This window comes from Panthera onca, chromosome B3 (assembly GCF_046562875.1).
Source record: "Panthera onca isolate mPanOnc1 chromosome B3, mPanOnc1 haplotype 2, whole genome shotgun sequence".
Taxonomy (NCBI): domain Eukaryota; kingdom Metazoa; phylum Chordata; class Mammalia; order Carnivora; family Felidae; genus Panthera; species Panthera onca.
The window spans coordinates 21203964-21221440 of NC_138344.1; the positions used below are offsets into that span (position 1 = coordinate 21203964).

Below are 17477 nucleotides of genomic sequence, written 5' to 3' on the forward strand. Positions count from 1 at the left end.
TGAACACCCCCAATTCACTGCTCCCTAACGACTTGACTTCGTTTTATTGTTCCTTTGCTCTGGAGGTTATTCACATCTAGCAAGGCGGCGAGCAGCTCATCTTTGGGAATGCCCAGCTACTGAGCCCACCGCGCGAACTCGCGGGCGCCGGGTCAGTGGAGCCCCCGTGTGCATCTGCTCCCAGCAAGCCCCTTCTGACGCTGAGCGCGGCCCCCACGGGCAACCTTCCCAACGACTGATGCCAGGTCTCCCTCCGAGTGCACGTGCAAGGGTCTCCAGGCGTGGAGAGTGGAGGTTCCCGGACCTCCCTGCACCGCTCGGCTGGACTCGGTCACTCTGGATGGAAGGAGCCTTTAACCTGGAAGGAAAGAGGGATCGATCACTCGGGCCTCCACTTGCTGAGCCTATGGCGAGCCGAGATGCGGGGATCGGCTGGGAATGCCTGGGCGCGCGGAGCCCGGTGGGAGGAGTGGGGTGGCCGGCTGGGGTCGCCGGCAGGCCGGCGCGCGGGAGGGGAGACCGCGGGCGGCTAGGGGCGGCGGGGAGGGAGGGTGAAAGAGGGCGACAGGGCGGGCACCTTGGCGGAGCCCAGGTGCGCGTCCCACGTGCGCGCACGCGGCCCCAGTGGGATCGTCCTCCCCCGAGCCTCAGAGGTGCGGTGGCCATAGCTGCACGGGGGACCCATGCGTGTTGACAGATGTCTGTGACTTGGGGTGGGGGGGGGGGGCGGTGGAGTTTATCCGTGCAGGGCAGTGAGGCCGGAATGACTCCGGGGATCGGGCAGACAGGCATTCTCTGGCCCGGAAAAAGCCACTGATGCAGTAGTTTTCAAAGGGGGATCTGGAATAGTCAAATTTTCCCTTTTAAAAAATGGGTAATTTTAGATCTTAAGTCTGAGAAAATATCCCTGCGGAGCCTATTGCCGTCATTTTATGGGTAAGGGTCACACGGAGATTGCGTGTAGAGCTGGGAGTAGAGCCTTGGGTCTTCTGTGCCAAGCCCAGGGTTTTCCTTCTCTCAAGGGATACTGCCATTGCACGTTTTACTGTTTTCCACTCTGTTGTTGAATTCATTAAAGTGTTTTTAATCCACATGTGTTTTATTTTGTAGGAAGAAGAAATTGACTAAATGGAAAACATGAAGCCAAATAGAATCCCCCTTTGTATTGTTTCAAGACAGGGAAGTAAAAGTAAACCATTGTTGTCTTTTTCCAGTGATATCTTGGGTTTTACTACTGGAAACACCCAGTTTTTCTAATACTCATGATGTCAGAAGGGAAAGCTCCTGCGAAGAAAAGACCTCGTAGAAGTTTATCAGCCAGTAAAACTAAAACAAAAGAATGTAACTCTATTATTTCATTTTTTAACAATGCACCACCTGCTAAGCTTGCCTGCCCTGTTTGTAGTAAAATGGTGCAGAGATATGATTTAAACCGGCATCTTGATGAAAAGTGTGCTAACAATGATGACATCACTCCAGTTGATCAGAGGCATGTTGACTTAACAAATTCACATGTGCCTACAGTAGATTTAACCAATATTGTGTTAGAAGATGTAACGCCAGGAAAGTTGTCACCATCAAAGATAAGTTTAACCCCTGACCAAAGTGATTCAGCAAAAATGGGCGTAAAACAGCAGACTAGCCCCTACTTTAAAAATAATGATGATTTGGGGTGCAAAAATCAAGATAAGCTGAGACATCATAATGTGAAAGTCATTACTTTGGGAAGCCTGTCATCTAAATTGTCCAGAAGATACACAGAGGCTAAAAGAGCAATAGATAAGAATGAGGAATTTGCCAATAAGAGTCCACAGAGTTCCTCATTCACAATGGTTAGGACCCTGGTTGATAACTGTTCAGAGACTGAGGACAAGGATCAAATTTTGGAGAACAGTTCTCAAAAGGAAAATGTGTTTGCCTGTGATTCTCTTAAGGAGCAGAGTACACCTGAACATACTGTAGAAGGCACAAAAATAATGGAAGCTGAAAGCCAAAAGGCTACCCAGGAATATGAGAGATCACCCCTTGGCCCTGCCTTCTCAGATAATGCTGCTATGTTATTTTCACCAGATTTAACTCTTGGGAATACATTGAAGTCTGCTTCAGAGCACAGTCTTGCAAAGTGGGAGAGCATCAAAGGAGTAGATAATCAAGATGTTGAAAAATGTGAGGCAGGTAGTTGTGAAGAAGTGAAAGTGACTGTTGCTTCAGAAACTAAAACACGGTTGTCAAATTGGGAGGCAAAGTCTGATAGTCCTACACATGATGATTCTAAAGGGCATAACATCCAGGACCTTTCTCCGGAAGGTGACAGTGACTTAAAGAATGAAATCACTTGTGGAATTCCTTTGGAGCAGGGGTCAAGCTGTGATGTTCCTGGTAAAACAGTTACAGTACCACCAAGTCATCCTTACTACCTTCGGAGTTTCCTCGTGGTGCTGAGAGCTGTATTTGAGAATGAAGAAGATAGGATGCTCTTTGATGAACATGAGAGGGGAATTGTAACTAAATTTCATCAATTATCAGGTATCAAGCTCGTGTGCTTTCAAGTTTTTGTTTTCCATTTGCTGGCCTGATTTGGGCAGTAACCTAATGACCACAAGGAGTCAGTGTGGTTCTGTGAGTCCTCTGGGAATGCTCCTGGGAATCAGCCAGCCACAAGGTTTGAGAAGAACATGCATGAAAAAGAGATTTTGTGTCCGGTGATGTCTGCTTCTGCAGTATCATCCTTACAAGCTGTAATTTGGTTATAATGGAAGCATCTGTTTTTCCTTTATATGTATATTTGATGGTTGTAAAACAGCCTTTTCCAGGTTAAAAAAAATAACCTTTGTGACTTAGAAAAGTATTCTTTGCTTTTGAGCATGTAATCAAGCTTAATTTAGGTTGTTTTATTGTTTTTACACACCATTTTCTCAAAACTGAAGTAAAATACAGGAAAGAACAAACCAAAGTATATTAAGGCTTATTTTTTCCTTCAATTTTAGGTTTTTTGACTCTGCCTTTTTTTTGAATCTTTTTTTTTTTTTTTTTTAGGTCAGGGTGTGGAGGAATTGGAAACTTTCAGGCTAAATTGGTGCATTTAAAAATAATGGTCTATGCCTCAGTTCCTTGGCAGCCAGTGGTGGCTCTGAGCCGATAGTGCACATTTGGAGCAAAAGCCACCCTTGTTGCATTGCTAATCCAAAGGGCCATGATGGCTTTATGGAACTGAGTCCCTTCTGAGGTAGGAAACGCTTACTTGGGAGCTACACTGACCTCCCATAATTTGTAGTCAGGTTGGACTCTTCAGTAGAGTTAAAAAAAAAAGTCTTAAACATTGCCAGGAATGTTCAAGAGAAGGGTTTTTGTTTTAAATGCACACAATGGAATTACGGTATTCTTAGTATTGCTTTGACATGCGAGTAATACTTCTCTAGGCACAGTTGCATTAATTATCCTCACAGCCTCAGTCTCTACTTATGCTGTCCTCACCAGAACATGGACATAAATGACACCACATTGACTCTTCTGTCCATGGAAGTTACAGATCTTTAGTTGGGTACTGGTTGTATTCATGTGAGCATTTGAGTAGTCCATGGCTCTGTACTTCTGTATAATTGAGAAGAATGAATAGTTCCCTGAATGGAATTTCTGCAGATTCTTGTGTATGGCTCCCCACAGAGAATAATCTTCAGTGTCTCTGTGTGAAAATAAGTACTGCTAATTGAATTTTCCTCTTTAAGGAAAAAAAGGGGGTGGGGAGTTGAAGATTTAAGAAATACAGTTACACCATTTTAGAATTGGCAGAAATTTGAAGATAATCCAGATAACAAGAAAACTGACCAGGTTAATTAAATAACGTAGCCAAGATCACCAAGTTAGAGATGGCTGCCCTACCAATGCTAGACGAATTTTGAAAATCTTTTCAGATTATTTTCAGCCAACGATACAATCGTTCATATTAAGCTGAAAGCGGAGAATAAAATAACTGGAATTCTGGGTAGGGCTTCTCTGATGGAGTAAAAATGTTGGTGGCTAGACAATGGGAAACCTGGTACTTAGAAGTTTTAAAATGGCCAATAACCATGACCAACTTTGGAGATTTTTTGTTGTTTATACACCAATCATCGAATGCCTCATCTTGTTTAATCTTTTCAGCAACATTGGGAAGATGGTGTTATTGCCCCATCCCACCCCCACTTTTTTAACAGAAGAGAAAATGGAGTCTCGGTAAGGTTCATAGATTTGTATAATTCAGAAGTGGCAGGGCTGGTCCCATCCTGGATATTCTTATTGTCCTATGGTGGCAGGCACACAGGACAAGGAGACATCTCCATGGGGACTTCTATATGAAATAAATTGTATTTTCCAAAGGAAGAAAAAGATGTTCTTGGGTGATCAGTTGAGTAAGCATAAGTGTATTTCTAATAGAATATGTTGTATTCGGTTTTAAAAAGTGAATGTTTGTATGTTGTTTTGAGAAGAGAGTTTTCACGACTTTTCTTGCAGCTAGTGGCCAGAAGTTATACGTAAGACTTTTTCAACGTAAATTTGGCTGGATTAAGATGAATAAATTGGAATATGAAGAGATTGCTCCTGACTTAACACCTGTGATTGGAGAATTGCAGCAAGCAGGTTTTCTGCAGACAGGTATGATTAGTCAAAGGAAATGTAAAATGAAAATATGACACGAATAACTAAGTTTCTGCAGAATGATGGTGATACCAGGATGGTGTCATCTCCTGGTTGGTGCCTGGTAAATAGTAATTTTTTTTTAATTGAATTTTTAACCTTAGGACAACAGATTATTCATGTTAAAGCCATTCTTAGCCTGTGTGAAGACCACTGTTGTTTTCTTGGCTGTTTCGTATTTAGGATGATAAAGTCCTCTCTGGATAGATAGGTGGCCGTGGTCCACTGAAGAAACTCATCCCTTCTCAGCTCTCACCTTCCAGCAAGAATCTGACTCATTCAGATGCCTTATCTTTGTGATAGAATAAAGCTGGCTTGCTTGAAGTTAATATTGCCTCTAAAAGCTTCATCTACCCCTATATGCACGCATATACAGCTCTTATAGTTTATAAGTTGATTGCCTCAGAAGTTCATTGACTTAGGCCTATGAGACTATTAGATAACTATGGTTGTCTTGTCAGTAGATTCATTAAGCACCTACCTGTACTGAATGCAGTGTTGTACTGGAAACGTAGGTGGAGGAAGAATGTGAGTCTTCAGTAGTTGCTGACAGTGTAGACTGAAATAAGCAAATCAAGCCAAAGCCAGGTGGTTTCTGTGTGGTGGTTTGTAGTGGAGAGCAGTTAGTAAAGTGAGGTTAGGTGATGTGGTGGTCCTGGGGGAAGACATAGATGCTCAGTAAAGAGGCTTGAACGTGAAGGATTAGGCAGTGGGACTCGGACCCTTGCTTGGAGCACTGCTTCCCACGCGTCAGTGCCATAGTGTCACCTGGGAGCTCCTGTCCCCACCTGGAGGATTTGATGAAGATTCATAAATCCACAAGTTTAACAGGCATGCCAGGTGACCGCTGCAGGTGAGCCTTGACTTACCTTTAAACGACCTTTAGGCAACAGAACCAGAACCCCTGTGGCTCACTGTTGCACTCAGTCAAGTCTGAGTTTTGCCCTCGATCTGCACAACCCTGTGGGACCTGGCTCTGGCTGCCCCTCCTGCTCTGTCATGGCCACAGAGCGCTCCTCGGTGTTCTTCAGCATGCTGAGTGCACTCCTCTTTCAGAGCCTTGTACTTGCTGCCACACGGCTCATTTCATCCAGCTGTGCTCTGTGTCACGTCATCAGACATTTGCCTGACCACTTGCTCCCTGCCATGTTTGCTTGGCCATAGCCAGTTTTATTTTCGTTATAACCGTTATCCCCACCTGACATATATACTTGCTTATTATGCTAGGAGCTGAGCTCCTTGTGGACCAGGGCTTGTTTTGGTCAATGTAGTGTGCCCTGGGCCATAGAAGATTACTTGGCATGCAGTGTACACCCACTAAGTACTTGCTGAGTGGAGGAAAAAGGCACTGCCCTAAGCTGTAAATGCCTAGAAGGCAGATACCAGCCAAGTCTGATTCAGCTGCATCCTGGGTCTAGGGTGATGTCTGGGGCCTATAATAGCAGACATATCCATGTATGTTGAGTGAGTGAATCCATGAAGAGGCCTGTGGGGAGGGAGGAGAGCTGATGGTCAGCTTTGGGAGAGGTCCATTTGAAGGGTTTGTAATCCGAGAGCAAATATACCAGTGAGTTTTTAAGGAGAATGTGCAAGCTATAATGACTATCCATATGTGTTTTTATTTTATTTTCCTTTGTTTTTTAGTGAGAAATTCTATTAATTTATAACTTTTATGAGGTATCTATTTTCCATATTCTTTTTTTTTGTGTTTTATTTATTTTGAGAGAGAGCATGTGTGCATACGTGCAAGGGGTGGGAAGAGGAGGGGCTGAGAGGTAGGGAGAGAGAATCCCAAGCAGACTCCAGGCTGTCAGCACAGAACCTCACAAACCATGAGATCATGACCTGAGCTGAAATCAAGAGCCAGACGCTTAACCAACTGAGCCACCCAAGTGCCCCTCTATATTCTTTAATAATTGCTTTGGCAAACTAATTACAATTTCTGCAGTAGAATTCCATTATATTTGCATATAACTAAATTTCATTCTTCTTAAATAGAGCTAGAAAATAGTAAAATTCCTTAAAACTATGTTTAACTTTTTTTCTTTTTTTTAAATCCATTTCAGAGTCTGAGTTGCAAGAACTCTCTGAAGTGCTTGAACTGCTTTCTGCTCCTGAACTAAAAACCCTGGCCAAGACCTTCCACTTGGTGAATCCCAATGGACAGAAACAGCAACTCGTGGACACCTTTCTCAAATTGGCCAAACAGCCTTCAGTCTGCACTTGGGGAAAAAATCAGTCTGGAATCGGTGCCGTGATTTTAAAAAGGTTTTGTTGACCGTCATAACAATAAAAGCATTTAAAATGTTGATAGCACATATTAACTTATTATAACAGTACATTTTTTTCAAAATATAATTACTTGTTTCAGTTGCGGTTAGATTAAGAAGTCAAAAGAGTATTACAAGGCTTATTACAATAGCCTGGATTCTTTCTTGGTTTATTATTTATAATTCTTGTAGTACTATATTTGGAGCAAGAAATTTCTAGGACCAAGAAAAATTAGGAGGCAATAGGCCTTTAGTAAATTCTAGTATTTTATTATTCAAGAAAAATGCAGTTTTGGCTACTGTTCCTACAGGATTTGAGGGTAAACTATTCAGTCAAATATTTATTTTAGTCAACTTTTTATTGAAGTGTAATCTATCAGTCTTAATATGCAACTATTTTTGAGTTTAGACATAAAATTTACTAAAAACTGTGGTTTGTTTCTTTTGCTTTTTTTTTTTTTAATTTTTTTTTATTTTGAGAGAGACAGAGAGAAGGAGAGCATGGGTGGGCATGAGTTGGGGAGGGGCAGAGACAGAGAGAGAGGGAGAGAGAATCCCAAGCAGGCTCCATACTACCAGCACAGAACCCAACGTGATGTCATGAACTATGAGTCTATGACCTGAGCTGAAATCAAGGGTTTGATGCTTAACTGACTGAGCCACCCAGACACCCCTCTTTAGCTTTTGTGACAACCTTGAACTGTTTCAGTTTGGGAAAAATGTGAAAACTTTAAGAATTTATTTTTTCTGCTCACATGATCTATAAAATACAACTATAATAACTTTAGTCTGGGAGTCCACTGTTCTGGAGTTGTTGAGGATGAAGTGAGTGATGCTTTTGAAAATACTTTAAAACAGTGTCAGTGTTATTTATTTTGTATAATATATATGTTGTGTGTATCTGAATACACACAAAGATATACATGTGCTTGTGCACAGGTAACTTTCAGCTGTTACTTGCCAAGAGCCCATCTTTGTTGGGAAGATATTATAAATACTACTCTTTTATAAAACATAGGTGTAAAAAATTATTAAGAAAATTGTCACTACTCTTCTCTAAAGAAGACATCCGGATGGCCAACAGGCACATGAAAAGATGTTCAACGTCGCTCCTTATCAGGGAAATACAAATCAAAACCACACTCAGATACCACCTCACGCCAGTCAGAGTGGCCAAAATGAAGAAATCAGGAGACTATAGAGGCTGGAGAGGATGTGGAGAAACAGGAACCCTCTTGCACTGTTGGTGGGAATGCAAATTGGTGCAGCCGCTCTGGAAAGCAGTGTGGAGGTTCCTCAGAAAATTAAAAATAGACCTACCCTATGACCCAGCAATAGCACTGCTAGGAATTTATCCAAGGGATACAGGAGTACTGATGCATAGGGGCACCTGTACCCCAATGTTTATAGCGGCACTCTCAACAATAGCCAAATTATGGAAAGAGCCTAAATGTCCATCAACTGATGAATGGATAAAGAAATTGTGGTTTATATACACAATGGAGTACTACATGGCAATGAGAAAAAATGAAATATGGCCTTTTGTAGCAACATGGATGGAACTGGAGAGTGTGATGCTAAGTGAAATAAGCCATACAGAGAAAGACAGATACCATATGGTTTCACTCTTATGTGGATCCTGAGAAACATAACAGAAACCCATGGGGGAGGGGAAGGAAAAAAAAAAAAAAAAAAAAAAAAAGAGGTTAGAGTGGGAGAGAGCCAAAGCATAAGAGACTGTTAAAAACTGAGAACAAACTGAGGGTTGATGGGGGGTGGGAGGGAGGGCAGGGTGGGTGATGGGTATTGAGGAGGGCACCTTTTGGGATGAGCACTGGGTGTTGTATGGAATCCAATTTGACAGTAAATTTCATATATTAAAAAATAAAAAATAAAAAAAAAAATAAAAAAAAAATTGTCACTACTAACACTTCAAAAAGTTTATACTGTATCTTTTTAAAAAAATATTTTAATTATGTATTTAGAGTTAATTGGCTTTAAGATCCACATGGTTGTAGTATGTTAAATCTCTTCGAAGTCCTTTCTTTTTAAGTTGTTTTTAAAGTTTTTATTTTACTTCCAGTTAACACAGTATTATATTAGTTTCGGGTGTACAATATAATGATTCAGTACTTCTATTCAACACCCTCTGGTGCTCATCACAAGTGCCCTGTTTAATCCCCATCACATATTTAACCTATCCCCACACTTCCCTTCTCTCTGGTAACCATCAGTTTGTTCTCTGTAATTAAGAGTCTGTTTCTTGATTTCTCCTCCCTCTTATTTTTTTCCTTTTGCTCGCTGTTGGTTTTATTTCTTAAATTTCATGCATGTGTGAAATGACATGGTATTTGTCTTTTCTGGCTGAATTATTTCACTTATCATTATACTCTCTGGCGGTATCCACATTGTTGCAAATGGCACAATTTCATTCTTTTTTATGGCTGAATAATATTCCATTGTATACATATACCACATCTTTATTCATTCATTAGTTGATGGATACTTGGACTGGTTCCATAAGTTGGCTGTTGTAAATGATGCTTCAATAATCACTGGGGCACATATATCCCTTCAAATTAGTATTTTTGTATTTTTTGGGTAGATACCTAGTAGTGCAGTTGCTGGATCCTCCTCTAGTTCTGTTTTTAACTTTTTGAGAAACTTCCATACTCTGTTCCAGAGTGGCTGCACTACTTTGCATTCCCACCAGCAGTGCAGGAGAGTTCACCTTTCTCCACATCCTTGCCAACACCTGTTGTTTCTTGTGTTGTTGATTTCAGCTGTTCTGTCAGGTGTGAGGTGATAGCTCATTGTAGTTTTTTTTTTTTTAAGTTTATTTACTTATTTTGAGAGAGACAGAGAGCAAGTAGGAAAGGGGCAGAGAGAGAGAGAGAGAGAGAAAGAATACCAAGCAGGCTCCGCACTGCCCGCGCAGAGCCTGATGTAGGGCTTGAACTCACAAAACCGTGGTATCATGACCTGAGCTGAAACTAAGAGTCAGACGCTTACCTGACTAAGCCACCCCAGTGCCCTCTCCTTGTAGTTTTGATTTGCATTTCCCTGATGGTAAGTGATGATGAGCATCTTTTCATGTGTTGGCCATCTGAATGTTTTCTTTGGAGAAATGTCTGTTCATATCTTCTGTTCATTTTTAAATTGTATTATTTATTTTTTGGGTATTGAGTTTTGTATTTTATTTATGGATTTTGGATACTATTTGATATGACATTTGCAAATATCTTCTCCCATCCGATAGATTGTCTTTTAGTTTTGTTGATTATTTCTTTTGCTGTGCAGAAGTTTTTTATTTTGATAGTCCCAATAGTTTATTTTTGCTTTTGTTTCCCTTGCCTCAGGAGACATAAATAGTAAGAAGTTGCTACAGCCAATGTCAAAGGGGTTACTGCCTGTCTCCTCTAAGGTTTTTATGATTTCCTGACTCACATTTAGGTCTTTAATCCATTTTGAATTTATTTTCATGTATGGTGTAAGGAAGTGGTTTCATTTTTTATTCTTCTGCGTGTTGCTGTCTAGTTTTCCCAACACCATTTGTTGAAGAGACTGTTTCCCATTGGATATTCTTTCCTGCTTTGTCAAGATTAATTGACCATATCATTGTAGGTTTATTTCTGGATTTTCTGTTCTATTGATCTATGTGTCTGTTTTTGTGCCAGTACCATACTGTTTGGATTACTGCGGCTTTGTCGGTGCCTGGCTGGCTCAGTTGGTAGAGCATGGGACTCTTGATCTCGGGGCTGTGAGTTCAAGCCCCACATTGGGTGTAAGGATTATGGATTACTACAGCTTTGTAATATAACTCGAGCTCTGCACTTGTGATGTCTCCAGCTTTGCCTTTCTTTTTCAAGATTGCTTTGGCTATTTGGGTTTTCTGTGGTTCCATACAAATTTTAAGCTTGTTTGTTCTAGTTCTGTGAAAAATGCTGTTGGTACTTTGACAGGAATGGCATTAAATGTGTAGATTGCTTTGGGTACTACAGACTTTTAACAATATTTGTTCTTCCAATCCATGGGCATGGAATGTCTCTTCAGTTTCTTTTATCAGTGTTTTATAGTTTTCAGAGTACAGGTCTTTCACCTCTTTGGTTAGGTTTATTCCTAGGTACCTTATTATTTTTGGTGCCATTGTAAATGAGGTTGTTTTCTTAATTTCTTTCTGTGGCTTCATAATTGTTATATAGAAATGCAGCAGATTTCTGTACATTGATTTTGTATCCTGCATTCTAAGTCCTTTCTATAATTGTATTCATTACATATTTTTTGTTAACCTTATATAACATTTTATAAGTAAGTGAACATTAAAATTAGCAAGCAACACTCTCTCAGTATAAGCACTAAGCATATGAACAGAAATAAAAGAAATAAGGTTAACTTTTTTTTTTTTTATTCCTAACTTTGGACTTGTAGGAGCATAAGATTCTCAAGGCTATTTTAGTTGTACTAAAATCACTGTCCTTCAAGACTGTACTTTATTTCTTCATTTTGTTTTAGAGCCTTGCACTGGGATCTGTCTCTGACAGCCCCATGTGAGGGCAGTGTCTTGTTATCTTACTCTGCTGTTATCATGAAGAAACAGAAAAAGGCGCATCATTTACACTTTCTTCATCCCAGTAGATAATCACTGTTCATTTTACCATGTTTTATGGTTCCTTCTGAACTCGGAGACTTGGCTGACTGCATTGCTGAGGCTCTGAATGAAGATGGAGGAATTGGACTCTTTTTATCAGTCTCTGTGGATGAGTGGTTCTCAATTAAATGGTGGTGTGATAAGAATCTCACCCCTGTCCCCTCATGCCTCTAGTGGTGGCATCGATTCCTACAACACCCCTAGAGATGCAGTACTTCTTTTAGGTTAATAGCTTCTGGGGGGTGACTTTGCTCTCCAGGGAACATCTGGAGGTATTTTTGATTGTCATGATGAAGAGGGAAGTGGGTGCTGCTAGCATTTAGTGAGGCCAGTGATGCTGCTGAGTATCCTGTAATGAATACCCTCCTCCCGTAACAGTGCCCTCCTCCCCAGCAAAGAATTGTGCCCAGATCTCGATAGTGCCAAGTTTGAGAAACATTGATCTATTTTTTTTAATGTTTGTTTATTTATTTTGAGAGAGAGAGTGTGCATGTGGGAGGGGCAGAGAGAAAGGAGAGAGAGAATCCCAAGCAGGCTCAGTGCTATCAGCACAGAGCCTGATGTAAGGCTCGATCCCATGAACCATGAGATCATGATCTGAGCTGAAATCAAAAGTCAGATGCTCAACCAACTGAGCCAACTGAGCCACCCAGGTGCCCTGAGAAACACTGTTCTAGATGGTATCCAAGTTGTGAGAGCTAGAGGGTCCATGTGGCCCTGAATTTAATTCAGACCTCCAAACCTACCTTGAAGGCATCCAGAATCAAACCAGGATTTACAGAGGTTACCCTGGAGTGGAGATGCCTCTGGACCACTTTGCACACACACAACAGCACCAAATCTTGGTACCACTTCTTGGTGCATGAAAATATGCTGCCTAACCAATAGCCTTTGATAATGACATTTTGTTTTATTTTTTCAAATTTTAAAAAAAGTAATCTCTGTGTCTAACATGGGGCTCAAGCTCACAACCCCAAAATCAAGAGTTGCATGCTCTACTAACTAAGCTAGCCAAGCACCCCAATAATGACATTTAAAAAAAAATAACTATTATTTAATCTGAATTGTCACTTGTCAAGAAGTGAAAATTGCTCATGTCAGATAGGTAATACTTTTATGAGTTTTCCTGGTATTTCACACATTCGTGACCAGTGTAAACCCTGTCTTGCCCTTTTATTGAGCCAAACCATGTGTGAAACTATTTGGAGATAACATTTCATTTAATCTTCACCATGTCCCTAGGTAGGCTCTGAGCCAAGAGAGGTTAAGTTATGCTCCAAAGTCACACAGCTGGAAGTGGTAGATTTGTTTTAGCTTAGAATAATGAATGCAACTTATCTTTATTTTATCTAAAAGTAATTTGTAGGGGTGCCTTTGTGGCTCAATTGGTTAGGCATCTGACTCTGGATTTCAGTTCAGGTCATGATCTCAATGTTCATGAGTTTGAGCCATGTGTCAGGCTCCATACTGTCAGTGTGGATCCTCTCTCTGTGATTCTCTCTCTCTGCCCATCCCACACATGCGTGCTCCCTCTCTCACAAAATAAATTAAACTTAAAAAAAAATGTATAAAAAATGAATGTTAATAGATGAGAATAATTTGTAAAATCTAACATCCGAATGCTTTTAAAAATACCAGAAATTTATTTCTATGTTGTACATTTTTCAGAGCTAAAGATTTGGCAGGAGAGTCACTGAGAGTCTGTAAAGGCCCTCGGGCTGTGTTTTCCCGGGTCTTGCTGCTATTTTCATTGACGGACTCCATGGAAGACGAGGAAGCTGCCTGTGGTGGTCAGGGACAGCTTTCTACTGTGCTTTTGGTCAATCTTGGCCGAATGGAGTTTCCTAGGTACACCATCAATCGGAAAACCCAAATCTTCCAAGATAGAGATGATCTCATCAGGTAAGATGATATTAACTCATTATAATAGCTGTGTGACTGAATGTATATAAAAGTTTTATTATTATTATTTACCAGTTACAGTAGAAACAGAAGTCAATAGCCAAAACAGTTTTTGAAGTTTTTTGTTTTTTGTTATCCTTCTGTCCCACTTGTGTACGTTTCTAAGACTATAAGGAGAATGTAGAAACATACCTAGATTAAGGTTGCCAAAACCAATGAGCTTTGAGTTAGAAACTTTTCCCTGGCTTATATTCCCAAATAGCTTCGGCAGGATACATTTTGTAAATACAGATATTTGAACAAACCTGCCTTGTGAATATCTTGTTGGTTCGAACAAGGCTGAAGATGAATGTTTTCATGTAATAATGACTTAGATAAAGTGAATACTAACTTGTGTGCTGTATACTTGAATCACACACATGATAGTTTAGAAATTATTACTGATGTATTTTGGTACCTGGACTCAGTGAATGTTTGGTTTGACTCGCCATAGAAGGTTTTGGTAAAGAGTGGTATAGGTCTTAGAGGAAAAAAAAATAGTTAGATTTCCTTAAAAAAAAAACCCATCACTTAACAAGAAAAATTAATTCGAATTCCTAAAATGGCACTTTTGATTCTTGACTTAAGATTTATGACTCAAATGTAACTGAAATAGATTCTGATCTCTGATTGCAGGAGAGTTGGTTATGTGTTGTCTAATGTGTGCTTTAAAAAATAACTTATTGAGGGGGTGGCTGGGTGGTTCAGTTGGTTTAGCATCTGACTCTTGATTTCTACTCAGGTCATGATCTCACGGTCTGCGCAGACAATGCGAAGCCTACTTGGTACTCTTTCTCCCTCTTTCTCTGCCCCTCCCCTGCTTGTGCTTACTCTCTCTCTCAAATAAACATTTAAAAAAATAATTTACTGAAATTATTGAATCAAAGCAGCATCAGTGTAAACTGATTCCAGCCCAGTTTGCTTAGCTCTCAGGAAGCTCACTGTCTTGTTGGTGTTTGATTGGAATAAAATCTTCTAATAAGAATATTTCCTTACTCTGGTTTGAGTTGTCCCATGTCTTTTACCTTTTCATTTTTAGTGACTTGCTGCTGTTCTTTCTCGTGAGACTGTGTATGCTGAAACTAAGTTTCGGTCTCTCTGTACTAATGACCTATAAGACCATTCTTTGCCTCAGTTTCTTCATCTGTGAACAGGGAGAATAATAGTGTATTCCTCCAGATCTGTGCTAATACACGTAAAGTGCTTAGTCCTTGGTCCCTGGGGTTTGCTTAGTATGTCCTAGTATTATCATTGTCCTTATTACTGGTATATCTAAGGGAGATTACTTTTTAGTTCTATGATTGACATAACCATGGTTGACAAGTTCAAAAGTGGGGGAGCTAGGGTGAAAAACTAAACCATCCTAGATTCTTGTGAGAAAGTAGGTATCCTGTAAATAAAAAAAAAATAATTAAAACTTCTTTTGTTATGCAAAGGACATTAGCATGTTAATGAAATTAGATTTAACTGACTTCAGGAATGGTAATTATATAATACCTGGTGATATGATACCTAGTCTGAGAAATCTTTTTGGCCACCTTGGTACTTAAAATAACTTATCCTGTCTTTTCTTTTTTCTCATTTATTCAACATATATGAGCTGATTGTTGAGTATCTATTACGTGCCTCAGTGGTGGGGTTACAACATGATCAGATGGGGTTTTGCCTCCATGGGGTTATGTTTTCCTAGGGGAGATAGAAAATAAGAATAATTGTAGCATGTGAAAAGTGCTTTGATGATTGAGGGGTTGGCCGGGGAAGTTTTGCTTTGCAGAGAAAGTGCCCCTGGAGAGGTAACATTTGGATTGAGACTCAAGATTGAGGGGGAGCCAGCCATGCAGGGAGCATGTGCAACAGGCCCTGAGGCAGGAGCCAACTTGCTGAGTCAGAGAAACTCAGAAGACCTCTGTGGCCACAGCCCTAGGGGCAGTAGGGCAAGCCCCAGAGGTCAGACAGGAATGCAGAGCTGGGGATGCTCAGCCTCAGAAGCCCTCTGGACAGACTTAGTCATGCTCTCTGAGCAGTGGGCAGCCATTGAAGAGGTTATGGCAGAGGAGTGATCTGTTTCATATTTTCTGAAAGCATCCTGTGGAGTAGTGGGTGGAAGGAAGCCAGGGAAGCTACGAGAAGGCTGACTAACTTGGTGGCCTAGGCTAAGGTCTTGACTGGTGGCAGCGGCAGTGAGGTGAATGGGTGAGATATTTTGGAAGGATAAGAGACAAGCCTTGATTATGGTTATGACTAGATACAGTGGGAGAATCACGGAGGGCTCTAGTGTTCTGACTCGGCTGGTGGTACCCTCGATGAGCTGGGGATTGGGAGAGAGGCGGTGGGAAGGATGGCAGTGCTGGGAGGGGAGCAGTGTTTGGGATGCCCGCTAGCCGTTCAGGTGAGGCTGTGAGCATTTGGAGTCACCGCATGTGGACGGTGTTGGAAGCCATGGAGCTGGATAGACCCCTCAGGGGGAAGAGAAGGAAGGGGCCGTGGCAGCCAGCGTTTGTCAGGTGGAGTGGAGGAGTGTCCAGGAAAGTGGGGGGAAGATTAGGAGCACGTGTGGCATGGAAGCCTAGAGAAGTGTGTCAAGGAGGGGCAGTCTTGTGTCTGCAGTCACTAGGGGACTGAGTAGATGTGGAGCCGGAGGGTAGAACTGTCGGATTTGGCGAGATGTGCGTAGTTGGTGGCCCGCGCAAGAGCCGCTTTAGCGGAATGTGTGGAGGGTGATGGGGATGCCAGCAGCCGTTCTGGGAAGAAGGAGAGCAGAGGATGGCTCTGAAACAGCCACTGCTGCAGTGGGGTATGAGGGCAAGCAGTTTTGTTCTGCTGTTTTAAGGGTGGCAGATACAAGGGTGCCTGTGCACTCAAGCACTGATAACCGATGGAAAAGGAGAGGCTGGCCAGAAGGAAAGAGGGGATAGCCAGAGGGCAGAAAGCTGTGGGGAGATGGGACGGTCTGGGGTCCAGAGGGCCGGAGGGAGGGTAGATGTGTGGGCAGGGGTGAGGCTGCAGTGATGAGAACCCAAGAGGGCCCCTCGAGTGGCCTCTGCCCCTGCTGGAGAGGTCTGATGGGGAAACTTGCATGGCGAATGTGGCTGGGAAGGCAAAGGTAGGAAGGAGCAGTCCTGCAGGGCGGGCAGGGGCCAGTGAGCCTGGCTCTGTGGTTTTCTTCAGCACCATTCAGGGACCTGGGCACAGGCTCAGAGTGGTCAGCCTGGACACTGTGATGAGGGTGGCCCTGATGAACAATGTGAGTTCACCAGCGAGTGGTGGCTGGTTGACACCAGGTGGGGCATGGAGGCCTGCAGGACAGGACACGGTTATGGCTGGGGAAGGGGTCATGGTGGGTCTTGGCAAAGTTGGGGAATTGTTGCCATCATAAGAGAGCTGGAAGGATTGGAGGTGGAGGTCAGTGAATGAAATGCTCAAAATGAAGATATTGAGGGTGATGCAGTACATCAGAGACAGAGGTTCAGAACAGCTGTGGTATGGGTAGCAGAAGGGAGGTGAGTAAAGGGTTATTGGCCAGGAGGTCTTGAAACTGAGCGTGCTGTGTATCCTCACAGACATTGAAGTCACATGCCATTGTGGCTGGAGACCTGAGGCAGAGCAAGACAGAAGATAGGAGGCCAGGAGGTGCCCTCGAGGAGAAGCACGGGCTTCCAAGGAATGGGGGGTTTTCAAGGAGGGGAGAGTGATTGGGAAGCAGCTGGGAAGAAAGATGGACTCTTCCATTTGTCTCTGGGCGGGGAGGGCTGAGAGAAGAGCCCTCCCCTGCTGGAGAGGGCTGCAGGGGGAGCTGGGAAGGAGCCTTGTTCTCCTGAGGTGGCAGGAGACACCTGGCGGGGGGGGGGGGGGGGGGGGGGGGAGGGGTTGAGATGGGAGAGGTGCTGCCAGTGGGCGGTTCCGGCAGCACCAGGGAGGTGTGGATGAGAGGAGGGCTGATGACC

At 42.3% G+C, this 17477-nt stretch overlaps 1 protein-coding gene across 6 annotated transcripts in view; it reads left to right on the top strand.

The window, feature by feature from the left end:
- Window positions 1-448: 448 nt before the first annotated feature.
- Window positions 449-17477, top strand: part of FAN1 (FANCD2 and FANCI associated nuclease 1) — a 34568-nt gene continuing 17539 nt past the window's right edge. For 4 of the 6 annotated variants that reach the window (XM_060617865.3, XM_060617866.3, XM_060617868.3 and 1 more), the window contains exons 1-5: window positions 449-653; window positions 1111-2526; window positions 4492-4632; window positions 6741-6942; window positions 13261-13494. In XM_060617865.3, coding sequence (XP_060473848.2) covers window positions 1263-2526; window positions 4492-4632; window positions 6741-6942; window positions 13261-13494 — 1841 coding nt within the window. In that variant the 5' untranslated portion in view covers window positions 449-653; window positions 1111-1262. Of the gene's footprint in view, window positions 654-764; window positions 937-1110; window positions 2527-4491; window positions 4633-6740; window positions 6943-13260; window positions 13495-17477 lie in introns of those variants that run through there. The other 2 variants (XM_060617863.3, XM_060617864.2) reach the window with 2 other exon arrangements.